Here is a 26924-nt window from a genome sequence, read left to right as displayed (position 1 = left end):
TTTCTTCTCCCCTCTCCCTGCTCCCCTGAGCTGCTGTTACTGTGCAGCCCAAGCTGACCTCAACATTGAGATTCCCCTGCCTCAGTTTCCCCAGTGCTAGGATTTAGGGCATGTTCAGCTACTTCCTCTTCTGAGCTTCAGCTTCCCAAAGGATGCTGGGAAAGTCTAAGACGTGGTAAAAAGCACAGGTGGGAGAACAGAGCCTGAGGCCTGCGCTGGTGCACCTCCTCCATTCCGAGGACATCATCCTCTATGACGCGGTTCTGTGGTTCCTCTCCAGAGGCGATCTGTCTGTCCTTCCCAGGCCAGAGCGGGAAGTTAGTCCTAAGGGCCTCCCTGGCCCAGTGAAATGTGGGCTGGACTGAAGCGCTGTCTCCTTCCCCTGCTCTGTGACCCATCTGACCAAGTGCCATCCTTCCTGCTCGAGGAAACATCTGTAGTCTTCCAAAACTGCAAATGCCAGGCAGGCGAGCTGCCCGCCACCTCTCACTACTGATTCAGTCTGCTGTGACTAGAGAGACTGCCGGAATTTGTATGCATTTCATTCTGAAATAAATAGAAGTCCACCTCAAAACAAGTTAAGAGCTGGCCAGGTCCCTTAGAGATAAACCAGAGGGAAAGAGCAGAAAGTGTTCACAACCCTCTGTGAACAATAGCGCACTTCCTGGACACAGCTGGTGGTGGCTTCTCCATTCAGGACAAAGTGTCCAGTGAGGGAGGGGCTTCCTGTTAAGAGCTCAGGCCTGAGCTACTCCACCGGTGTAGAGGGGGATGGGGTGGGGGGTGGGGGCACTGGAGGCTGCTGTATCTGCACTTTCCAGAAGTTTGTCCCCAAGAGTTGGACGGCGGGACGAAACAGGCAAAAAGCATGCTGGAGTCTGCTCTGGAGGCTCCTGGTTACCATGAGCTACCAGCTCATAACTCTCTGGCCACCTTTACCTCAACTGACCCGGCAGATTAGCTAACTTTACAGCATGTCCTCCTGACAGGAGGCACTGCGCGGCTCACAGCCTGCAGATTTCTGTCAGCACCCACAAGGGAGTGGTGTGCTTATCCAGAGAGGTGGGACTCACTCCCAAACTGATAATGGTGGTCATATCTACAATGACCTCGGGGCTTGAGGGGCTGAACAGAAGGTTCTAGAATCCGGGGCCAGCATGGGCTATACAGTGAGATCATTTCTGAACTTAAAGCAAATAAATGAAACTTAAGGCTGGGACCTTAAGGTTAGTATTAGACTAAGTGCCTAGCACGTGTGATCTCCAGCTCCCCGCCCCCCACACACACCAGGGAGGAAGAAGAAAATGTAATTAAATGTTACAAACAGACACAGAATGAAACAAATACAAGTGCTGTTTCTATGACAACCAAGTGGCTACTTCAAAGAGATACAATAGTAGGAAGCCTTCGAAAATGTGTTTTTGAATGAAGTGTGGTTGGTTAAATACGTTTGAGAAATTCTGAAAGAAATCTATGCTCAGATTGCTTCAAGAGTGGTGTAATTCTGGCTTTAACAAAACAGTCAAACTGTAAAGGCCAGTCAATGGAGCATCTTGGCTGTGCCTAGTGTCATACAGAGAGGCAGAGAACACAAGGTGAACAGAGCCACTGGGGAGAAACACCCAGGTTCTCCTCCAAGAGTGGACGCACATCTCTTGTTAGAGTAACTTAATGTTTAGATTCCTTTAACAAAATCATTGCTTTCTTTATCAGGGTTTGTAATTAGCCTAAGAGCCCCATGCAAGCTGCTATGCCAGAAACTCCCATTAAAGATGGGATACCTAGACCAAACGAAAGCCCCTGCGGAAGCTTGGAAGCCTCATAAACAAGGCAGCAGTCACTTTCCAATCACCTTCATCATCGAGTAGATCCGCCTCCCCAAGCAGAATCCCTCTCCTCTGCTCTTTCTTAGGAAGTCTCTCCACTGACTAGGGAATGACACTAGGCGGCTTCCTTCTTCTTCCTGGAATAGTTTGGATAGTGTCCCATGGATTGCTACCTCGGTTCAGGACAAACAGTGGGTCTGTCCTTCCTGACCTCCCCGGCAGAGCACGCGGGCATCAGTAGAGCCTGAGCTCTGCTCCGTGCCCAGAGGCCACCCAGGTCCTAGTTCCAGACTTCATTCACACACGTGGCAGGTGGTCAGCCAGAGCCGCTCCCAGCCAGCCCAGTGCCCAAGCTGGGAGCACAGAAACAGGTTACGAGGCTAACTAAAGCCCTTTTCTGCATGTGGAGCCCTATCTATCCTGAACGCCTATTGGACAGGGAGGCAAAGCAGCTCCAAATCTCAAAGACCACTCTGAAGCTCGAGGTCTCCTAAAGCTATGAGAGAAGGGTTAAGCTAGGAGGTAGGAGCTAACCTGGGCTCAGCCTGATCTTTGACCCATCAGGAATGCAAGAATCCATAGGAAAGGCATCTTTGTGTCCCTGAAGGTAAGTCTCTACACACGAGAATTCTCAGGACACCAGAGCTCAGGAATGGGGCAAAAGCGGGAACTCTGGCTTTGGTGGACGGTGTGACGATGCTTTGCCCGTCGGTCCTGCCCCTATTCCTGCCACTGCAGGTCTCTGGCTGGAGCCAGCAAGCCTGTTCTGAACTCACCCCCTCCCCAATGCCTCTCAGGACCAGCCAGGTCTCTGCCCTCCCCCGATGCAGTTGGAGCAAGGCTTCTGGTTGGCTGGCCCTTTGAGCTAGATATAACCCACCTAAGCCGGGTCCATGCGTGAGAACCAAACCCCTAACGAGAGCAGCAAGGTGAAATGCAAGCTCACGTGCATACGGCACTCACTCACTAGTTCTGTACCCAAGGTTACTGCCTGGAACTCTAGCAGCAGAGGTGGCCTGGCTGCACACAGGCGTAAGTGAGGCTTGGCCCCGCATGCTCACAGGCCTCTGAAGCTTTCCTCTGTGTCCACTGCTGCTCCTGCAAGGACTAGACCCTGGGTGACTTGAAAGGCCGTACAATGAGTCTTTCGTGAGGTTAAACCCTAACTGGGTCTTAGGCACGGTTATCTGGTTATCTTAGGGGTTTCCTCTTTTCCTCAAGAGGAAAGGGGAGGGGACAAATATTGGCTCACTCTGAGAGTACAAGGCATCTACAACTGGTGCCTTTCCTCTTGGGGCTCAAGAAAGGAAAAAAAAGAGAGAGGATTCTTAGATTCCAAGCCTCACATCAGCACAGCAGACCCTTCATGATTTCCCTGGCATGCACACCCCAACAGCTCTCCACCTGGCCATCCCCAAGCCCTTCTGAATACAGCCCCTCCCCCGCTCCTCACACCGCCATCCGGAAAAAAGTATTAGCGCCCCTGCCAGTGTTCAGACCGAACACAGGGTTCCTAAGAGCACAGGAGCAAAACTCTTGCCTCCAGTGCTTCTGGGCCAAAGCTCAGGGGTCAGGGGCTCATTTGGCTGGGGAAGGGATGGGAGGCCACAGAAGGACCGAGGCCAGAAGAGACGTACAGGGAGCAGATCCCCTGGCCACCCTGTGCGGACAGCTGGTAAGTTCCCTATTATCCAAGAAGCACAGGGATGAGCACCTGAACAGAGAGCCCTAGAGAGGCTCTGAGACCCCTGTGGGGCTCACGGCCAAGGGAGCTGCAAGGTGGGAACTGTGGAAGGGCAGGAAAAGTACTCTGACACCTTTGTGCAGGGAGACCCTTAGGCTGCCCTGCCCATCTGCTGAAAATGCTCTCCTTCCTCGGCAAGCATGGAAACCCACAGCAGCCCACAGCAGCCCCACCCCCAAGTCCAGTGGCTCTGTAAGCATGGCTCAGTGCCAAGGCTGGGCCTGTGTGTGTCTGGGCTCTTCAGACAAGGAGTGGGTGCTTCCACCTCCAAGAGGAACCGAGGAAGACCCAGTTTATTAATGCCGGAGTAAGACGGAGGACAGTAAGACCTTAGTATTTCTCCTAATTTTATAAGAGCCTGCTTCTGGTTACTTATTGGGCTTCTGCCAATCTCGGTGTCTCCCACTTTTGTTACAATAATCAATAAAGACTTGGAAGGGGGATGTGTGCTCCTTTCAGTCAGATGCGGCAAAACCGCGGCCGAGCAGCTTTGCTCCTTCCGGAGCTCTGGGCAACAGGAATGAAGGGAGGACTGGGGCAGACAAAGGATCCCGGATAGGCCTGGCAGAGGGGCCCAGGACCTAGCCTGGGCTTCCCAGCTCTGCTGTCACTGGGGTGCCTCCTGAGATAGCCCTTGTGCATGGTTGTGAGTGAGCTGTTGGGGTGTGTGTGCACGCTGAAGGAGTGCTCTACACTCGCTTTTCTCACTCTGAGCTCAGGCTGTGTGCACACATCACACTCTCAAATGTGCTCCCACAGGGGTGAAAGTACACAGGACAGCTGTAGTCAAAACTGTGACGCACGGAACTTGTAGACTTTCTCCCAGAAATGGGAGCGAGTGAGAACGGCTGGCGCAGGCCCCCTCCTCACAGGGACCCTGTGAGTCTCTAGGTCAGTCAGTAAACCAGGCCAGTAACTGGCTCAGTCTTGCTCCCTGCCTTCGGCTCCCCCGCCCTCTCTCCCACTCTGTGATAAGGAGTGGCAGAAAGGAAGCAGTCCTTGGTGAAGGTGCCCTGGATGGTGTCCCTGAACTCAGATGCTAGAGCCTAGCCTCTGAGGTAAAGTGTGTGGCACCAAGGCATTTGCCGAGGGAATATGGTATCTATGAGCCGGGAGGAGAGCCCTCAGGAGTCCTGACTCATTCCAGGCCTGAACAGCCACAGGACAACGACGAACGGTGAGCACTCCAGCCTGTATTCTCCTGGCTCCACAGCAGGAGAAGCGCACACCTGTTCTAACACTGGGGTCTCCAGTTGGGACATGGTTATGTCCCAGTTCCCCTGGGAGCCAATGACCCTGTGCTCGGCCAAGGCGCACCGTGTCTCTGGTTCTCTGGAGGAATGGAGTATGAGGAACACTGACTTCTCTCTCTTTTTTTTTTCTTTTTTTCGGAGCTGGGGACTGAACCCAGGGCCTTGTGCTTGCTAGGCAAGTGCTCTACCGCTGAGCCAAATCCCCAACCCCCGAGCACTGACTTCTCACGGCACAGACCTGAGGCTAGATGAGGTGGGCCTTGGTAGGCGGGTCTCGGTGCTCGGGGTGGGACGCTGCTGGGGTGTGTTTATATCCGTTATGAACTATTTCCCCACAGCCAGAAACTGGGGAAACAAAGGACCACTGGGAACTATTTCTGAAACTTCTAATATATAACTACTCCAAATTAAACATTTAGATGAAGAAAATGTTGAATTAACCATGCCTTTTCATAAAGGTCAACTGAGCCCAAACACTGGGGAGGTCAGGCCTAACCGTGCCTTACTTAGTTCTCTCCTGTAACCCAGCTGCTCGGGGTGGAGGGAAGCCTCCATCTTCCTCAGCCTGGCAGGCACGCGAGGTGCCACCGTCCTGCCCCAGCTTGTGAGGGTCTCCCTTCCTTCCCAGGTGGGCGCAATGACAACCATCGCTGACAGGCCTGGTGATTCTGCTGATGAGACTCCAAGTGCCTGCTCTACACCTGCCTGAATGTCACCAGGGCCTCTGCTCCCACTGTCTCTGTCACTGTCACCCAGGGCTCTGTTCATGGGTCGTGAGAAAAGCAACTTGATACCAGCTGTTCCCTCTGCTCAATTTTGCATTTTTACTCGCTGAACCCTGTTCTTCCTGGCTGACACTGAGGGCCAGTCCGTCCTCAGAGGACCCAGCCCCTCCTGCTACCGGGCTGCCTCAGCTCCCTGTGCTGCTTGAAGCAAGTCTTCCTCTGCAGAAGGCAGTGGCCATGCTCCTAAGACCCAAGGGGCGGCACACTGGACGGCAGAGGCCTTGGGCTGTAACCTCAGTGTGGGGAAGCAGGTCGCTGAGGGGTCCCCACAGCTTTTCCCACTTAGCACTTGCAACTGTAAGCCTCTGTAGTTCCTGGGAGGGGCCACCTTAAGTATCAGTGACCTGTCCTGCCTCCCCTGGGGGGAGTCGCTCACACTGTAATCTTCAGCCCTAGTTGCACCTCGGAGTTTAAGAGGGCCTGTGCCCTGCAGCCCGGGAGGTCCCTCTCCTCAGCTCTCACCAGCGCCCACTGAAGTCCCAACTCCAAATAGACAGTGTGCACTTAATTTCTGCTTTTGGAGATCTCTACCCAAGATAGGTGCTCAGAGGGGAATTAGGGCCACATGCCAAGTGCAGGCAGTATAAACAGGGTGTGCATGAACCACCCCTGGCAGTGGGGCGGCCAGCAGACACCCAAAGCTTGGGTAACTCACAGAAAGAGAGTTTATAATGAGAAGCGATTTCCTTGAAAGACTCACTGCAGCTGCATGTATAAACTACTTCCGCTTGCCTCGTTACCCCAGCCAGCCACGCACCTACAAATGTGTTAGCTAAAACTCGTATGGAATTTTCCTTCCGTAGCAGTGTTAAGGAGGCCCAAGCATTTGAAACAGCTCCTCACACACTGGGGGGCCTGAGAACTTTCTGAGGGCTGGTCAGAGCCAGTGCACTGGGCAGCTCAGGTGTCTGAAGGATGAGAAGCAGAGAGAGAGAGCATGGCAGAACTGCAGGCTGAGCTGCCACTGGTGATAGCATGGGGTGACCCATGCGCAGACCATGAAGAGAATCAGGCAGCGCTGCCTCAACCTGTATGCCAGGCCCTGGCTCACCCTGGGTCTGAACAATGGGAGCTGACACCAGCTCTCCTCAGGCAGATGCCAGGAGACACCGGCTTGCCCGTGTACAAGTGCCCGCCTGTGCCGTCATGTGAATAAGCAACAGAGACTTGGCTTTCTCCAAGGTCACGTGAAGTCGGGGGTCACCTCCTTATTCCTTGTATTTAAGGTCTTCTAGCTGTGGTGCTTACAAAGCAAGGCTGCAGAAACACTCTGTCTTCCTGCAACCAGCCAAGGACTGCCAAGGACTGCCAAGGACTGCCAGCATCTGAGCCCAAGGACCCTCTGGCTGGTCGGAGTCCAACGAGGTTCGATGGGTGCCAATGAAAGGTGTTACCAAGGTAAGATCGTGCTGCACCCAGGGGCAGCCCACAGTGCAGAAGCGCCCGGCGTGAAATCACGTCTTAATTGGCACTCCCCTGGTATATTATGACGGTTAATCACAGCACCGCTGAAGAGAAACCAGGCCCCGCACCAGAACTGAGAAAGCTGTGATAGCCTCAACCGGGCTTTAAATGAGCCCTCCTGCTTGGAATGCGAAGCAGGCAGTAGTGCAGAGGGACAGGGCAGCCACCTGTGAAGGGCATCCAGACACAGCGCTCAGTGAGGGCTGGCGCTGCAGAAGCCACCAGGCCCTGACCTCGCAGGCCCCACGGGAAATGCGCAGGGAATGCTCTTGTCTTTTTCGGTTTCCTATGAAGCAACACCCATGGATGACAGCAGAGCTGTGGGCCTGAGAAGGGACAGGAGGGTGGCCCAGGAGAGCCAGCTGTGGGCACTGAGCAGCCAGGCTTCTGGTAGGGAATAATTCTGTCGTAATTAACTACTCTAAGACCTAATGCTGCTGTGGCAGTAAGGCTGAAAGGCTGGATTAGAGACCTCTTGGCGGACCAATACGAGTCCCGCCCTCTTCTGACACATTTCAGCCTTAAATAAGTAAGAGACCCAGAAAGCTATCCTTGTTGACCTAACACACAAAACCTAAATCAAACAGGGAAACTCACTGAGATGAGCCCATGAGCCCTCCGTGAACAGCTCTGCTCTCAAAGCTCTTTCTGAGCGCCGCATGCTAGCAAGCTCTTAGGGGAGTTGTGTCCTTCAGCCCCAGCCCCTTGCCTGCGGGCACCCTGTGCAGCCTACCACACAGAGGCTATCGTAAATACCTGTTGATAACAACGTGAAGGGTCCTGCTCCAGCAAGGGCATCGACGCTGAGAACAAGGCTCCTCCAGGGAGGCCAGCGCTCAGCGCTCGCCTGTTACTCAGGGAGAGAGTGTTCCTAAGCCAACCCGTCCCACCTCCTCACATAGCAACCAGTCCCTTGGGTTCACAGTGGCCTGTCTCTCGGATCTGCTTGCTTGTGTTTTAAAATACCAGCCTACGTCTCGGTGTCTGTGCTTTCGCTGTGGACGCCAGGATTCGAAATCAAGGCTGCGCTGTCGATGTGGCCTCACAAAGTCACACACCTGTCACCCACAGCAGAAGCTCCTTGGACTCAGCTTTGTGGCTTTGTTAGCCTCTGACAATCTCAGGTCAGATCTGTGATACTTTGTTCCCTTTCTAGATAGATAGGTTGGTCTACACCCCACACAGAGACAGACAGACAGACAGACAGACAGACAGTGTCTCTGTCTCTGTCTCTCTCTCCCCCCTTTTTTTCCTTTAAGATAGGGTCTCGCTAGGCAGCTCTAGCTGTTCTGGAACTCACTATATAGACCAGGCTAGACTCACAGAGACTCCCCCTGCTTCTACCTCCCGAATGCTGGGATTAAAGGCATGTGTCACTATACTTGGCTTGGAATATATTTTCGTTAGGACAGTTAAAAAAAAAAAAAAGGTGTAAATTAAGCAAATCAAGGGCACAGCACAGACCTGAGTGGGGTGAACTTGCCACAGGCTGGGTGTGATCCAGGAACGCTGTCCTTCCCTTGCTTTGTACACTCTGACCGGGGAGAGGGGTGATGTTCCTGCATGGCGGCTCCCTATCACGTCACCTGCTCCCCCACCTCATTCACCTTCTCAATCTGCCTGGGCATACACTGCAATGGTCAGCCACCGGGGCTGCTGCATTTTAAGGATCAAGGACATTGAGTGCCCCTCCCTTCCTTCCAGGCTCTTGAACCATTGACTCCCATAGATTTCTTCTTTCTTTCCTTTTTGTTTTCTTTGTTTGTTTGCTTGTATTTTTGAGTCAGGGTTTCCCTGGCTGTCCTGCAACTCCCCTCTGAAGACCAGGCTGACCCTGATATCTAAATGGCCTTGAAAGAATGACCTTGGCTTACTACCTTGGAAAGGGTCCTGATCTGGCTGGGAAGACAGGTCTTGCACACACAAACAAGACTACCGACACACACAGCGCCAAGTAACGGGAGAGACGGCTGCCCAAGCAGACGCAAACCCAGGGTGGAGGGAAGACGGGACTGCCTTTGCACCCTAACACGGCCTGCTCCTTGCTGTCTCTTCTTGTGGCTCACTCCAGGCCTGCACAGCAGGGAGGGTGTGCAGTCTCTCCACCTCGCCACCCTCACAGCTCTCTGCTCTTCCTTCAAGAGCCTTTATTTCATCTGTGATCGTCTTACTGGTTTGACCTTGTTTGATGGCAGTCTCTCCCTTTAGCTTGAAGAACCTCAGAGTGGGCTGCCCTTCTGTTGTCAGCAGCAGAAGGCACTGGCCAGGGCCTCAGCATGCGAGGCGAACACTGTACGCGGCTGAACTATAGACTCTGACCACTGTTTCCTTTTACTCTGTCTTGAGATAGCATCTGGCGCTAGACTAACTCTGCAGCCCAGACAGGCCTTGAATTGGTGATCCTCCTGCCTCAGCCTCCTGGGTAGCTGGGACTACACAAGGCCACAAGGCGCAAATAAAGCTGTGTATTTGTCATGGTCATACTTTCACTTGGCATGACCGACTCTTAGAACCATGCTAGGCATGCAGTGGGCTTTGAATAACTGTGGGACTGGGACTGGGAGGCAGCTTCCTGGGTGAAAGGCTTTCTGCATGAGCCTGACAACCCGAGTTGGGACTCCAAGCAGTTGGGTGCCATGGCAGGCATCTGTAACCCTAATGCTGGTGGTGGAGACAGGTAAGCCCCGGGGCTTGCCGGCCAAACAGTCTAGACAATCAGCTCCAAGTCCAGTGAAAGCCTCTACATCAGAAACTGAAGTGACTTGTGACACAGGGGACAGATGCACACACGCACGCACGCACACACGGGAGAAGTGGTAGAATGAGCTTTAATAAAGGGTGAATTTCAACACAAGAAATGGAGAAAGGTATCCTGAGCGGCAAAGGGTGTAAACTAACAGAGTAAGGGAACATGGCCAGAAACGGGAACAGATGTCAGCAGGGCAGCGACAGAGGCCACACCAAATGCTCTTATGTGGCGAGTCTCAAGCTCCAGCTGAGGACTTGGCTCTCTGCTCTCAGCACCAGGGAGCCCAGGGAGCCTGGGGAGCCCGGGGAGCCTGGGGAAGCCTAGGGAGCCCAGGGAGCAGAGAACACAGGGAGCAAAGGGAGCACCAGAGAGCACAGAGGGCAGAGGGAGAGGAGGCCTGTGGTCAGGGACAGTGAGGTGAAATGGTTAGGGGCACAAGGAGGCAGCCACCATGAGAGAGCCTGGAAAGGCCTGGATGCTGTGTCTGTCCAGAGGGGGAGAATGGTGAGAAGAGGGGGTGAATGATGAGGACAGGCAGACATGTCAGAGGAAACCTTGGTAGTGACAAATGGGTGGAGGGGTTCAGACATGGCCTTGGCTACCCTCTAGGATCTGGCTTGGCTCATCTATAACACCAGGGCTTTCCTAGCCTCCGTCCGTCCTATTGATTTCAAATAAAAACTGGGACAGAGGCGTCTGTGCTGCAGATTAAGGTCACGGCGAGCGAGGCTGCTATTACAAATTGCTTGAGAAAGTCTCTCTGACCTAGAGCAGGCCGAGTTTACCAGCGGGGAGAACAGCCAGAGCCACTGGCATGAGGCAAGACACAAGGAAGACCTGTGTTGACTGTGCCAAACATGACAGCACAGGAAGAGGCTCTTCTGTATTTCCTGGGACAGGAGTCACAGGAGGAAGAGTTAAAGACTGCCAGATGGCTTTGGATGTAGGTCAGTGATGGAGCTAGGGTGTGTGTGTGTGTGTGTGTGTGTGTGTGTGTGTGTGTGTCCCTATGTTCAATACCCCAGCACCAGAGACGAAAGAAAGAAAGAAAGAAAGAAAGAAAAAAGCAATGTGCATTACACAGCGATGGCATCTAGGGATCAGCATGTGGCCATCAGTGACTGAGCTCCCCGACGGACTGGGAGGCACACGCAGGTCCTAGATAAAGAAGGATTTGGTGAAAGCTCCCTACGGCACACGATTAGTCCCGCACACATTCTTCTGCCCTTCTTGTGGCTCAGCAGGTACAAGCAGGGCAGGGTAACCGGAAACAAGCAGAGAGAGAAACAGAGGGTAGAGCAGAGAATGAGAACGGACTTCCCAGGACTTCGCAAAAGGAATGACGGGTGACAGAGGGGATACGGAGCGTCTGAGCTGAAGCTGGCAGGCCCGTCAGGTAACATACAGGGAGTCTAGTCTGTGCACGAGGCACTGGGCTATACTGAATTTGAGAACTTGATGGAAGTCGCTACGTCCACTTTGTAAGCCACAAAAGAAACAAGCAAACAAACAAAACAAAGCGAACAGTCTGCCAGGGACGGCAGCAGCGCTGAGCTTTAGGGGACTGGGAGCGGCACTGCTCACAGGAGGCCTCCTCCCCAGCTACTGAGTGTGTGCATGGGGGAGAGAACCGACTCCCACACCGTCCCCTGACTCCCTATGTGCACTGTGGAATGTGCACACATCCTCACTGAATAAAGTTAACGCTTCAAAGTGTCCTGATAATTGAAACTAGAGCAATGGGAAAATAAAAATCAAGCTCGCCCCACTGCTAAAGTCAATCGTTTTGTTAAAAGCACCGCTTCCTCCACTGGTCGGCACGGAGGCCGCAGGCCAGCTCTTTCTGCTTCCAAACTCTGCTTTCCTCCTCTGGAGACTGAACTGAACCGTGGGCTAGATCAGATCACTGCTACAGACAGAGAGCTCACCAACAAAAGAGACACTGCTGAAGAGACCAAGGCTGGAACCTGAAATAGAAGCTGTAAGGTTTGGCGGGAAAACAACGCTGCTTTTGGAAGCCGGTGCTTAGGGAAGATCTCCGTAAGCCAGAGGTCAGAGGTCACCGGGAAAAGGCATGTAAGAAAGAAAGGAGGGAGGGAGGGAAGAAGGAAGGAAAAACAAAAGAAAGAAGGAAAGAAAGAAAGGAAGGAAGGAAGGAAGGAAGGAAGGAAGGAAGGGAGGAGAGAAGGAAGAAAGGAATAATAGGGGTGTGGACAGCGAGAGCTCAGCTCAATAATGGAGCATTTCCCAGCATGCATAGGTCCTGGGCTCCATCACCAGCATGAGAAACAAATCCAAAAGGCAGCTGACATCCTTGAGAAGGACCAGTCCCTTCAGGCACACAGAGCTTCTACAAATCAGTAAGAAAGAGGTACATCAGCAGCAGAAAAGAAAGAAAGAAGAAGAAAAAAAACTACTGTTTCTTTTTTTTTTTTGAGATAGGGTTTCATGTAGCACAGGCTAGCCAGAAGTTACTTTGTAGCCGAGGATGATCTTGAGCTTCTATCTCCCAGGTGCTGAGGTTCATGTTACCCCACAGCCGGCTAAAATTTCTGCTGCTGTCATTTTCAAACCATCTTTTAAACAAATGGGAAGGTGCCAACCTCACTCGTTATGAGACACATTGTAATACTCTACGCTGATACAGTGCTGCTGAGCTGTGGGTACGGTACACACCTGCAAGCCCAGCACGGGACGGGCTGAGAAAGAGAAAATTTAAGTTCAAAGTCAGGCTACACGAAAAAAATCTGCGAACTGAAAGGATGCTAAGAGGGCCCACTGTCCCGTCAGGGGTGTAGAAACAGCTCTCTGTGTGCTCTGAATGGGAGAGCACAGTCATTCAGCTTCTGGAAACCACTGTTCGAGGGTCCAGGTCAGAGCAGGGTTCTTAGAGCAAGGGCTTCATAAGAGCCACAAGTCCATCGTCAAGAAACTTCTGAAGTGAGTAACAGTGTCTGTGTGTGTGTGTGTGTGTGTGTGTGTGTGTGTGTGTGTGTGTATGAGTGTGTGCAAGTGTGTGTGTGCTTGTGTGTGTGCGAGTGTGTGTATGTGTGTATATGTGCGTGTGTGCACATGTGCCACTGGATCCTAGGAGAAAGCTCAGCATGTCCTTGGTTGTAATCATCACAAATCTATTATTGCATGAAAAGGGATTTGCAGGAGTGCACTCGGGACGGCACCGCTTTTTCTCTTAAAGAGAAGATGTTCATTGTGTTGGAAGTGTTTGCTTGAAAGTGTGCAGGATATTTCTGGAAGGATATTCACAACGAGGGAGAGGAACTGGGGGGTGTGAGTGGGCTGGGGGAGACAGTTCTCACTCCGTGTTCCTCACTCAGTACTTTTGGGTTTGTGGCCACATGGCCAGTGTGGTGGTCCGTGTTTACAATCCCAGCAACCCAGGAAGAAGGGTGGAGCACCCAAGGTCTACCTGGGTGAAGACCCGGAACAGCGAAGAAAGACATTTCTTCCTGGCCATTAGCAATTATCTAAAAAAGAACCCCCCCCCCCACCACGGTCTAAGAATTCCACTTTCAGAGTTGGCTTTGCCCAAATTTCCATACAGCTGGGCAGGAGGCTGCTTCAGGCCCGAACTCTGCGCCAAGGCACAGAGGCAGCTCCGATGCGGCCTGGGCAGCTCTAACCTGAACTGTGTGAGTGTGGAGACTCTAGACACGCCTCTGCGTGGACCCTGAGTGTCAGCGTTCTCTACTATCCACTGGGAAGAGCTGGTGGCTGAAGAGAGACTTCTCCAGGACACCATTTTGGTGGCAGCCCAGAAGCAGTTTCCCAGTGAGGACTACAGGACCTTGTCCTTGCCCAACAGACACGAGGCCTCACTGGGCTGGAGCACATCCTGCTGAAACCAAGGCCTCCGAAAGCGGAAAGGGAGTGGGGCTCAGGGTGTTTGCCTGTAACCCTCAACCTAGGAAGATCACTAGGAGCTGCACACCAGACCGACCTACAAGTGACACCATGTCTCAACACCCCACCCCTTCATATCTCCCCTTCCCCCCTCAAAAACCCAGAGAGATAAAAAAACGCTGAGGAACCAGGATATCTGCACAAAGTGCGAATTTCTTTGTGTCTGCAATGACTTCGTGGCCGTTTAATCAGGACAGCCGGGAACAGATTGCCAGACAAGCTGTCATTTGTAAGGCCTACTGTGCTCAGGCTGTTTCCCACCTGTCCAGACGGACAATCAGGCTGCCTACAGCTATGGACAAGGGGTCCTGGGGTGCCAGACACTGGGCCATTAGAGCTAGTGAGACACAGCAGAGCCACTTAGCTCCTGGAGGCCTGGGCTTCCTTCTTACCTGTTCACTTGGTGGCACCAAAAGGGACCAGTGCTGGGAAAGGCAGCAAGAACAGAGCAACACAGAAACCCTGAGCTGGAGACCTAGGACTGTAAGAGACCCCAAAGGAATCAAAAGCCCTGTGCTGCCGACTCCCAAGGAAGCCAAAACGAGCTCATGAATTCCCTCCTGGAGTTGTATAAAATGTTTGTTCCCCACCCACAACCTGTCTGAGGCTATCACCTTCTGCCTTCATTTCTGGTCCCTAAGAATCTCCTACTGTATACAGACCTACAGACTCCAAGGCCAGAGGTCCCTATAGCTCAGAATTCTGCAACTGGCTATGGTGAATGGTTTGCAATTCATTATCAGCCTCCCGGGGAGATGTATGCAAAACAGTTCATGCTCCAGCGGATGCATGTAAGTGCACCAGGTCCTGGAGGGACACAGGTAAGGCACACGGTGCTCCTGGGCATGTATGTAAGTGCACCAGGTCCTGGAGGGACACAGGTAAGGCACTCCAGGCAAGTTCCTCATGGCAGGGCCTCACGCGTGTGCTCATCTCCAGACTTCCTTACGCCCGATCCGCTGCTGGCCCCACTCACGGCATCTCTTCCTTAGCAATTCTGAACCCCTTCCTTTGTCTTAGAATCCTGACCGTCTGATGAGCTCATGGGAACTTCCTTCCTGAGATAAGGGGGCCACCATCTATCCCCTCCACACACAGAATTCACTCATGGGTCACACCCACTGGACAGTGTAATGCTTCTGAGGAAGCTTCAGGAAGTCAGACCTCAGTATCGTCCCACAGCCTAGAACGGAGATGTGTGAGTGTTAGGAGGAACCGACATGGTCTAAAAGAAAGACAACGAGGAAACCAAACACTGGGAGGCAGATGAGGAAAGACAGGCAGTGGCATTGCACCGAGAGACGGGAAAGGAAGCCACCTCACAGGGCCGACTCTGTGATGACTTAAGTATATGGTGGAATTTGAGATTGCTTTTACAGCACAGATGAACGGGAAGTAGCTGATTAAGGCCGCCAGCTTCCTCCTCCTCCTACCACATCACCGGCCAGCTTTTCCCTGTCCTCAAAAGCATCCTCTCTCAGCTGGCCAGCTGCACCCTACTCCTCGACTCGTGGAATTCTCTGGAATTCTCCCGACACTCGCCACCAAGCACACTGCCAGACCTGCTCATTCAGCCTCTCCTTTCTCCTCTACCTTCTAGCGTGCCCATGGCATGAGAGCGAGAGAATTTGTCATTTTGAACAATGCTGTTTTCCCAGTACCTGGGACACAGCAGGCACTCAACAAAGTAGCTTGATGAATAACTGTACAGAAAAGAATACACGGGGGGGTGGGGGGAAGACTCCTATTGTGTCTCAGAAACGACTGTTTAGAATTATCCAAGGCAAATTACCATGGCCAAAAATCATACAAAACCTTTTTGTCCACAGTCTGTTGGTGCTATGACTACGTAACCGGAGCCAGGGTGAATAAAGAATGTCCTAGAAAGTGAAAGCTGGGGTCAGGAGAGATGGCTCAGAGGTTAAGAGCACTGACTGCTCCTCCAGAAGACCTGGGTTCAAGTCCCGGTTCCTATGTGGTGGTCCACAATCTGTAACTCTTAATTCCAGGCAATCTGATGACCTCTTTGGGCACGCATGTGGTACACAGGCATAAATGCAGAAAACATCCATACATAAGTCTTGAAAAACCCCAAACCAAACCAAACATAAAAACAAAACCAACCAACCAACCAACCATGGTGGTACACACCGTTAATCCTGGTATTTGAGAGGCAGGCACGGGACAACCAGAGCTACACAGTGAGGTGCATACATTAGTGCCCATGTTTGTTTGTGTTTAAGCAGTCCCTCTCTGCCACACACACACACACACACACACACACACACACACACACACACACACACAGCTGACAGATTCAGCACCACAGAACCTGTTGTGTGTGCTGTACCCACTGGGCTCTTTGGCCCCTTGCTTGCTGCAAGGGCAGCGGGGAAGCCAGGCTGGGGGCAGTGAGGCAGACAGCAGCGGGAGGCAGGAGGAGAAGTCTGCGGCTCAAGGAAGCAAGCCCAAATTTGCAGGCTCCAGCTCCCTGCTCCCCAGCACGCTGCCATGATGGGCCAGGAAGGCCAGCTGGTCTGACTACAGAGTGTGGAGCCAGGATTTAGGGGCCCTGTGCAGTAGAAGACAGACCTTGAGAGCCCGTGGATCTGACAAAAGACTAAAGGGCAGAGCTGCCGGGACACAAGTGTGACTTCGGCATTGTGAACAAATGCTTCAAACCTGAAACCAACTGAAACTCAGAGGGTACGGCTGCCACTCCAGTATGTGCCAGGAAGCAACTTAAATAGACATTCCAGGCTCCGAGCTGTCCCCAGAGGTGGGAGGGCCACATTCTTGTTTAGAGTGGGAGGGCTATGCCCAGGATCAAGCACGCCAGTTTACATACCAAGGAACAATGCACACTGCAGACCCGTGGCGAGCTGAGGGTCAGGGGTTGAAGTGCAGACCTCCTCGTGTGCACTTCTCAGGGGCTAGGGCAGCCAAAGCCTCAGTGGAGCTGCACCAATCGCCTCTCCTCTTGATGACATCATGCTGGCTCTAAGGAGCAGTGCTGGAAACGGGGAAGCTCAGGGCTTGGCCTGAAAGGGTGCTTTGCCTCTCAAGAAGGGGCTCAACTGAGGGTCCCTCAGCCACCATAGCAGACTAAAAGCACGGCACTCTCCACATGGACATTCCTATGCAAGAGTCGTTCTGAGCTGCATACAGAGCACATCCCTGCTTTCTACCGTCTCGCTTGTTTAATATTTATGGAAACTGATTACAAAACACAAATTTATCACTTAAGCCTTCAGCCAAGTGTTCCCTGGCTCGCGTGTTTATGCTAAGTACACAGGCAGACTTCTGTGGTTTTCTCTTCCATAACCTTCAATCCCATTCAAAAGTAGGCACGTGGGGACCTAGCTGACCTCACAGACATCGAACCACGATGTTCTTACAGTCAGCCTCCGCATCTGAGGGTCTGATATCTGATCTGAGGTTCGACCAATTACACAGTGAAAAGTTAGGGGACATAAAATTGAGGCCTACAGCCGGGCAGTGGTGGCGTACACCGCCAAGCACTCGGGAGACAGAGGCAGGCAGACCTCTGTTGAGTTTGAGGCCAGCCTGGTCTACAGAGTGAATTCCAGGACAGTCAGGGCTACGTAGTAAGAGCCTGTGTTGAAAAACAGAAAACAAACTAACAAAACAGTCAACACCCATAGTCTACAGGTACTGACTGTTCTGCCTACACTGCCAAGTCAAAGGACTTTATTAGGTACCTAAGTACCTCAGCGCCGTGAGTAATCAGGAATGCGTGAAGTGGTTGTAAGTGGCCCTATCTTGCGCAAGGGGCTCCAGTATCCTCGGGTCTTGCTTGGCATGGGAGGGCTGGTTTACAGACCACTATGGTGTGCAGAGCACTTAATTCTGGCATCAGTCATTTTTGCTGCTGTATGCATACATGACTGTGTGCAGGAGACAGGCTGGGAGTTTCTCTGAGGAGACTGAGGTACGTACGGTACGGAGCACACCACTGAACCTGCCACCTTGGCAGGACAGAGCATTGGAGCCTTTCCTATGGCTGGAAGTGGGAAAAGCTTTGAGTTCTGACCCCCTCCCCAGCACCCTGAACACCCAGCCTCGCCGACACAGGGGAGCTTGCTAGAGCTCACTGTCTGCCCCAGTGCACAGCATAAAAGCTGCTTAGGGGTGACAGAGATAAGGTCCTCGCTTGAGAAGGATCTCGCATTTCACTGATCCTGGGCGCAGTGGTAATGTCATAGGTGGAGGCACAAGGACTATTATGAGTTCAAGGCCAGCATGGGCTACCAAATGAGATAAAACGAGCCAGCACTTACTTATGCACACAGCACCATTACTAAGCTTCTCAGTGGGGCCGTGGAAGGTAGGCTGCAGGGTCACGTCACAATTGGGGACGCATGCTGGAGGGTAAATGAGGGACCCTGGGCAGACCTGCTGCTGGGCAGAGGCCCTATAGGAATCTAGCCTATAACAGAGGCTCTCCTTGGACTGCCAATGCAGAGCACACGGCAGGTTAACAAAGGCTGAAAGAAGAGAAGGGATTTGAAGGTTAAGAGGCGTGTAGTTCCACAGCGGCTAGGAACCCCAGCAGTGCCCAGCGCAGCCACACAACACAGCATGGAGCCTTCAGACCCAAGGGCATTGAGACAACCCGGTGGCATGGTGGAGCATGTGGTTCGCATGCTCAGGGTCCTGGGTAGATTCCCAGCAATGGACATATAGGGGCAAGGGAGAGACGGAGCTCCTGCTCCAAATCCTGTCGTGGAAAGGAGTCTACGATGCCCAGTTATCAGGTGAGAAGAGTAAGTTATAAGTAGGCACACAACTAAATTGGGCCATGTGACAGCTCCCACACGGGCTATCTGCGTGGGAGGTGCGTGTGGTTTCCCGTCTGTGAGCCACAGGGGTCAGGACAACCTGCTCTGACCTGACTGAAGAACTCAGAAAACACGTGGAGTTTGCTGTCAGAGACCCTCTTGGGAAGCTGTTTAGTAAGCAAGCTCCCTCACTCCTGGGTTAGCAAGACTCTAAGGGAGCGTAAGGAAAGGCCAGTGTTGCTAATGGGTGCTCCTGGACGTAGACCTTCACCAGGGAGCACTCACACGTCCTCTTACCCAGGGACATTCGCCGAAGGTTGTTTCCAGCAGTGAGCAGCATAACCCCAACCCTATGCTCCCCAGTAACGCCTCAGCCATTGACCAATGCCCTGCTGGCCGTAGTGTATAAGAAGCATGCGGTAAATCCAAGAGGGCTGGCCAGTGTGCACCTCCTCTGTCTGTGATGGAGAGGAGCCACGTATGAAGGCAGCCCCAGGCAAGTGATACCAGAGCCTGTGGTGTAGCTGCCCGTCCCAGGGAATGCAGGGATAGTGACCGGCACTTACACAGGCCACTGCGTGGGCCTGCTTCATAGTAACAGACAATAACCCGAGAACACATGTGTGTCCACGCCCTGTGTAGTGAACGGTGGTACTGGCCTTAGAGCCAGATCTGCAGAGGCCCAAAATGTGTCTACTTTGCTCTGCGTTCTAGAAGCGCCAGCCAGACTCCCCACACCACCACCGGGGCTGCAGTTCAGCTGCCCGGAGCCTCCTCCCCGGGGGCCTCTGGAAGGAGCTGACCACGCTCTATCTTCTGAAGCACAGCACACATTGGTCACAGGACTGCCCCACCCCAGCACGCCCCTGACTTTGTGAGGCTCAAACATGAATTCTTTCCAATAATGGCTCAACCATCTTTGCCCCTTTTCAGATTTAAAGTACAGCAGTGTAGCCTTGCACGGTAGCACTGCACACCTACAGCCCTAGGGCTCCAAGTTCAAGGCCATCCTAGGGTACACAACGAACAACTGAACCAAACCAAACCAAACCAAAACACCAAACCAACAAACCAACCAGCAAACCTGTACAGTAATACAGCAAAGCTTCCGAAGCTACCACAGAAGTCCGAGTGCAGTGTGGTGGTGCACACCCACGATCCCAGCATTCCACAGCCATGGCAGGCAGGCAAAGCTTAAATTTGAGGCTAGCCTACACCACACAATGGAACCCCATCTTGGGAAAAAAAATGTGCATACATGCATACATTTGTGTGTGTGTGTGTGTGTGTGTGTGTGTGTGTGTGTGTGTGTGTGTGTGTGTATGTATGTATGTACAAAGGTGGTAACAGCATCTTTTAAGGCAGAGAACACCGTGCACAGGTCTAAGTGGCCCTCTTCGCTCAGGCTGGCACTGAGTGTGGCTTACTCTCCAGGGGAAATGCAAGGAGAAAATACCTAAGGCTGCATGCAAGGCCGCACCGGTGTCCATGTGCTTGCCCGGCGTTATGGACATCGGAGGGTAAGGACACCAGGAAACAGCCAAGCTGCCTTCTAGCACATCGGAACACTTCTGAAATGCTGTCTTCCTGTGATTCCCCGCTCTCGGCCCCATTCCAAGGCCTCTCTCTGGTCCCAAGGGCATTTTCTACCCTGCCTCTTTACCACCCCGGCTACATGTGCACACTTCCCCGCCCCAACAGCTATCCGCTCAAGTTGTCTAGTCACTGGGTTACTCTCAACCTGGTTTGAACCAGAGGCGTTATTAGTTCCTTAATTCCAGTGTAATTCCACTTCTCCATGGTCTTCCTGGAGGCTCTCTCCAGCAGTGTGGCTCCTGTCTACCCCTCTTACTGCTCTTGACTACGTCCCCACCCCACCTGTGTGCTAACCTAACAATGTTCTGAGGGACATCCACACACACACACACTGCTGTGCAGTCTCCTGGGGGACACAGTGCCTAGCACCACCCCAGGAACAGCCCACCGAGGCTTTGACTAAGCAATGAAAAATCCTTTGCCCAGGGATTCCTGTGTCTACCTAAACAGCCCTGGGCCTGGTCTTATCTGGAGACAGGGGCAGGAGGAACTGCCCCACCCTGTCTCTGCAGCTACCTCAGCAAGCTGGGTTGGGGATAAGATGCGTGTTGGCATGCGCACCGCAGCTCTGCTGTCCCCTTGTTAGGGAGCTAAATGCTTCTCCAGGTTGTTCCTGGGAGGCACTCAGTCCACTTCAAAGGCAGGCAGTAGATTGTGAGGCAGGCCCTTTAACATTCCCAGGGTACTTGACAATCCTTCAGACACGGGCTCTTCTGCCCAGTAAGACGCTCCAAAGCTCCCTGGGAAATAGGCTGGTTATACCTCCAAAGAGTCAGTAAAAAGGTTGAGAACTCTAGGTCTCTCAGTGAAAAACGCTATCTTCACACCAGTCCTTCCTTCTTGAGTCTGCAAAGCCTCTGCCTCACCAAGCTGGGAATGTGGGATGGGCGGCACACATCTGCTGGGAGAGGCTTCTGGGTCTCAAGAACATGGCAAGAATAGCCGGGAGGAACCCAGAATAGAACCCTTCCCCGGAACCCTCTGGGCACCTTCTTGCCCAGCACCCGCACCCCGGCCCACCTGCCGCCCTGCTGAGCCTGTTTTCCCTCTGCGTCCTTAGGGACTCACAAGAAGTGCCATGCTGTTGTGAAGTAACCTTAGGCAGATGGGCTCCAAATGTTTCCAAACACATGTCATTTCTAGGAACCGTCCCTCCCTCAGCCCTGCTCTGCTGGGCCTCCACCCTCAGGCTTAACTATTCGGGGACCTGTCCTTTGGGTTATGGGCTCTCCTCAGAAATGTTCTCGGCACAGTGCTCAGGACGGGGCAGCCCTGGTCCAGATCCAGCACTCGGGGAGTCAGGGTGGGCTACAGCCAGCTCTGCTGTGCGCAAGCTCTCTGAGGCCACGACGGACTTACCTCATCCCACTCGGAGGCAAAGGAAGGCGACTTCTCTAGCCTCTTCTTCCCGATGCTGCAGTTGGACAGGGACTCGCTGCGGCTCCCCATTGTGGTGTCCTCCGTGGGGGAGCAGGTCAGGAGGTCAGAGTCAGACTTAGACAAACTGCGGCTGAGTTTGAGCTCCGCTTTGGGCTTGCTGGTGGGAGGGGCTCTGCTTCTGGACCCGTCTTCTTCCTCGGCACCAGCAGGGTGCAGAGGTACTGTGTGAGTCAACGCGTCGAGGTATGTTCTGCTGGCCAGGGCCGTCAGGCCTGCGGACAAGCCCGCTCTCTTGCTTTGGTCCAGGATGCCAGGCTGCGGGGCTCCAGTGCTTTGCTCGCCCGGCTCCTCTAGCTGCATGCTGGCCTCCTGGCAGGCGTCCTGCTGGGAGGACTCGGGGTGGTTCTGGCTGGGGACAGTAAGCAACTGGAAAGGGTCCTGCCCCACCTCACACACTGGGGAGGAGCCGTGGAGGAGACCTGAGAACTGCTCCGGGACCTGCCCGTCCTGCCCCTCCACAGAGTCCTGGCTCCGGCTGCCGCCGCTCTGCCTGTGGTCTTGGAGTGGACAAAGAGAAATAAAAAATTAAACGTGGCAAAAATCAACAGAGTTCTTATGCAGCACTCGGTGGCAGAGCAGAGTTCACAACGGAGAGGCAGAGAGAGAGAGAGGGAGGCTGGATGGGCTGAGGTGGGGGAGAGGAGAGAAGAGAGCAGGGAGAAAAGCAGTCTCATCTCGTTCACGTTTATGAAGTTCCAAACACTGGCCTGGTTAATGCTGTCTGGCCGCCATCCCCCTTGTTAGGTCTCTGTTAACGTTACCAACCAGACCTTGCTATATAAGGCAGGGAGAAGCACGGGCTACAGGCAGAAAGGACACGGGTAGGACGGAGTCAGGACAGAATGAGGGACGGCAGGAGTGTACCAGTGGGAGCGACTCCCGGGACTCTGGATACATTTCCATAAAGGCTCAGTGTTATTTAGAGCCACCCGCTTGCCTGCCTGCCCGCCCGCCCGCCCGCCCTCCCTTCCTCTGGCAAGCAGCGACTAGGGGAAAAGGGAGGTCATGACCGCAACCTGCGACTTCTGGAGTTCCTTAACTGAAAGTGCAAAACAAAACCTCGGGCAAGTAACGGCTTCCTTTCTCCTCCAGGCCACTCAGATCCACATCCACGCCTAGCCCATCCGTCCGTCCGTCCGTCCGTCCTTCCTTCCCCAGGAACACTTTTCCTTTTGTTTTTTGTTTTGGGGAACGTGTGCGCCTCACTGCTGCCGAGGCTCCCAGCTCCACTTATTTGTCTAAGTTTAACCTTAGCTGATCCACTGGAGAAGGAAACAGTCCAGTTTGTCAAGCCAGGAGACAGCTGCTGCTCTCTAGAAACCCCTCTCACACCCTAGAAACCTGACACTGGTAGTTCCTGAGGCTAGCTACTACTGCGCTTTCAAAACCTGTTCTGAAGGAGCAGAAATAATCAGTCAAGTCCACATCTCCCACCAGTGCCCTGGGACGCCCTGTGGGAACTCAGCCTTGCACAGATTTGCCAGTGCCAGTCCCAGGCAACACCACACTGGGAAGCAGGTCCCATCCCAAAGCTGTGTCTCGGCTCTCTAGGGGGTATCTACTTTACAGGCATGGAATCATCAAACAACTTCCTGGTCCGTCCAAACTGCCCAAGAACCATTCACGGGGCTGGAGCTCCGCAGAACTGAGTGTGTGGTTCCGGGGCTTCCACAGGAGCCGTCTATGGCTCTGGTCTGGTGTGCTCTGCCCAGGGTGGTTGGGCAAACGTTCACAGGGCGAGGTACTGGCTTTGTTCCTCTCTAGCTGTGTGGCCTTAGCTGTGGTGACAGATCATCTTGCTGAACATCTCTGTTTAAAACAGCAGGCTGGACTGCACAATGCTTAAAAATCCCTTCACGGCCATGACAGTGAGGAGAACCCCAGTCGCAGACAGTGCTGCTGCCTCTGAGAGAGCCGCTTCTGCCGACCAACAACCAGCTCACCCCGGGTGCCCCGCACCACTCAGCTCTGGGCAGGTCTGCGGGGCAGAGGTGTGGCAGCCAATTCAATCACTGTGGCTCTGAGCCAATGGGGGAAGCCAGGAAGAGAACTCTGAGCACTCTGGACCTCCCAACTCACTCATCCCAGCCTGATACCACAGATCCTGAGCAGTGGACAAGGCGTAAACAACTCGATTGAGTTCTCCAGGGAGGGAGGAGGAAGGGAGGGAGAGGGGGGAGGGAGAGGAGAGTTCCAGTCAACCTAACTGGGGCCCGAGTAAGTCATAACTTTACAGCTGGGAATAGTTACTATGACAATGGGTAGCCAGAACAAAGTTGCCCGTGAATCTGAATATTGAGGCCTCAGAGAAGGTAACACATGACAACTTAACGGAGGCTCGGGATGGCAGTGCTGTCCTGAGAGACTCACGGCAGCAGAAGCTGCCACTGTCCACAGCTCCTGCCCAAGCTGCACTATCCCTGCAGACATTCAGGAAGGGGCCTGCATTACAGGAGGAGCACCGGGCCCCTGCTCCCCTGCATCCTCTCAGGTTCATGGTTAACCATTTGTGGGCAGTTAAGAAGCCACAGAAGGAAAACTCCGCAGCCCAGAACTGGGGCCTGCTTGGCTCACCCTGACTGGTAGGTTTCAAAACCCAAGTTAGAGAATGTTCAAGCTGCTTGCTGGGAGCTGACAATGGAGGCCTTCAAACAGCCACTCATTCATGCCAGCCATCAATGAAGAAAGGGAGGCAGATGCCAAGAGCTCGACACCAGAGGGATGCCAGGGGGAAGCAGTGGGAGGAGGGAGAGCAGGGGTAGGGGCCTGTGCAGGATGGAGATCGGCCGGTAGAGGAAGCTCTGTGAGTCACGGAAGGTACAACTCGAGAATGATCACAGTTATGTGATTGTCCCCAGGAAAGACATCCACGCCTGAAGGGGCCATTGAACCACAAGAACTTTTACCGTGTCGGTCTGTCCCTCTCTTTGTGTATTGAGACAGGGTCTTGTAGGTAGCCCTGGCTGCCTCCAAACTTGCCATCCTTCTACTCAGAGCTGAGACCACAGCCTGCCTGCCTGCTGCTGTGCTCACGGGGATCTCACTAAGCTAGCTCAACATGGCTGCTTAAGAGACTTGTCTATTGCTAGAATAAAACACCATGGCCAAGGCAAGTAATAGGGGCAGCTGGGGGCTCACATTCTGAACCATGAGCACGAAGCAGAGAGCGGGAACTGGGGATGCTGTGAATCTTCAAACTTTCAAAGCTCATCCCTAATGCCACACCTCCTAATCTTCCCAGACAGTGCTACCAACTGGGACCAAGGACTTAATGGTCCAAGGCTGTGAAGGCCATCTCATTCAAACCACTGCACGGATAAGATCTGTAATTCAGGTCAGGATTCTGAGGCCGTCCATCAGACTGCACAGGAAGAGTCTCTCTCAAAAGAGCAAGAAGGGGACATATTTAAGACACCCCTGCACAAGTCAATAGATGGGAATAACTGCTTGATGTCTAGCTCTCTACCCCAGGTATTGCTGGGTACCATGGGCTTGCCACCGTCCTGCCTCCAAGTCCGGAATGCAGGAGTTGCCCTCCTGGTTCATGATGGTTTCCATCTGTTTGGGAGGTTAATATCTTCCCTTAGAGACAAGGTATAACAAAGTAACACGAAGTCCCGAGACCCTGAACACATTATCTGATATCTTTGCCTATTATTGTTACAATTTTATGGAACTGCTGAGGAGATGAACTGTGGATGGGGGATGCTTAGGTCCATGCCTAAGACACACCAAGCTCGGACGAGATGCTAAGGCTGTCTGTCCACTGCCACAGCTCCACTGTGACACTGCCCAGCCCGTCCCTCGCGAAGATCAACAAAGAAACAACTCGAAACATGAAAAGCCCCTCTGAGTATCTACTGTCTTCATCATCGTCCCATCATCTCTCCACAATGGAGGAAGAAGCAGAGACGTAAAGAGAAGTCTAAAGCCTGAAACTCGGAGGCAACACCGAGCCGCCAGCCACGTGTCCTCACCGAATGTGTGTGTGTTATCGCTGCCTTCAGGGGCAGGCCTGGGTAATATGGAGATGGCGGAGCCATGCGTAGCTCGATGCAGGAAAGGGAAGGCGAGTTCAGAAATGAAATGCAAAGACTGACAGGTGCTCTGAGGAAGTCAAGTGTGACTGGGATAAGTTGGGAGCGTCTCGGGGTGGCGGACTCTAGCCTGGGCTTTGAAGGGGAAGGGAAGTCTTGGCAGGTTAGAGAGAGGCAGGCACATGCCCAGGAAGCAGACATCCAAATCCTACCCAGGGCCTCCTTCTCCTCCCACACCTAGCCCTTGCCCCGCCTCCCAGGACAGCAGGCTAATTCCCGGCATGGCCTTTGTTCATTCTGGTGATGGTGTCTGTTCCCTCAAGGGCCGTGGAGGCAAGAGGTCTTCTGTGCTGTTTGCAGGGGTCTTGAGGACTTTGGAATACTAACATTTTAGTGTTTGCACATTTCCAGTAATCGGTGCTCATTTCGACCAGGGTGGAAAAATGCAGTTCATGTGAGGAGCTAACCTGACCAGGCTGCAACACTGTCTTGCTTCCTGTCCTTAGGATGAGGGCCCAGTCACAGTGAGAGCTCCTCAGACCACATGTGCCCAGCAGACCCAGCACAAGACTCCACTGTTCTCGGAGGGCACGTTTTCTCCAGGAGAAAGGTCCTGACTAGGTGATGCCTACAGACCGTAATATGAAAATGTCCATTTGGGTCCACAGTGACCCAAGAACAGAACGCAAACTGGAATGCGGGTCAAGAGGACCGGTGTGGTCTATCTCAGGGCTTTTCCCTCTTGGGGTCTTTTTTAGAGCACAGACAGCTGGTGCACATGGGGTACATGAGGAGCGTTCTGAGACACCCAGGTGTAAATCTGCGATCACACCACATCTCCGTGGTCCCTCCCAGTTCTGTGACTTGAATCAGGGTTTCTGATCCAATGGTTCTAGTCACATAGGTGAAGACGTCGTCTGGATTCTGTGGACTAGGGCTTAGGTCCAAGCTCTAACACCAAACCAGCTCTTCCCCCACCCCTATTACACGGACCAAAATAGCCCTACCCTGAAGCTGAGTCTTGAGTTACACACAATGAGGTGACCAGGGGAAAGCACCCAGCATGGTGCTGCGCTGGGCGGGCACTCAGCACAGGGAGCTGCTGCGGTCTCTGTGTCATTCTCTATGCACAGCCATTCCCGAACTCCTCTGCAGACAACAGCCCACACAGAGGCTGGCTGACTTTCCTGACTTAGTAGAGGGGATGCTTTCTTCCCACGTGGCCTTGAAATCAGGCTGAGTAAAACCAAAGCTGGGAGTCCAGCAGCCTTGAGACTTGGTTCTGGGTGCCATGGGCTGGCTAACCA

The 26924-nt window shown here is 53.2% G+C and overlaps 1 protein-coding gene across 12 annotated transcripts in view; it reads right to left on the bottom strand.

Annotated features, from left to right (window-relative positions):
* Anks1a (ankyrin repeat and sterile alpha motif domain containing 1A) overlaps window positions 1–26924 on the bottom strand; it is a 153455-nt gene that overhangs the window by 29644 nt on the left and 96887 nt on the right. For 11 of the 12 annotated variants that reach the window (XR_010060683.1, XM_006256193.5, XM_039098686.2 and 8 more), the window contains one exon: window positions 21500–22077. Coding sequence is in view for 11 of the 12 variants with exons in the window: in XM_006256193.5 (XP_006256255.1) it covers window positions 21500–22077 (578 nt within the window). In the remaining variant the exon portion in view is untranslated. Of the gene's footprint in view, window positions 1–21499; window positions 22078–22444; window positions 22469–26924 lie in introns of those variants that run through there. The other variant, XM_063279127.1, reaches the window with a different exon arrangement.

The sequence above is a fragment of the Rattus norvegicus genome, chromosome 20 (genome assembly GCF_036323735.1).
Source record: "Rattus norvegicus strain BN/NHsdMcwi chromosome 20, GRCr8, whole genome shotgun sequence".
Classification (NCBI taxonomy): Eukaryota; Metazoa; Chordata; class Mammalia; order Rodentia; family Muridae; genus Rattus; species Rattus norvegicus.
This window is presented reverse-complemented; position numbering and strand designations above follow the sequence as displayed.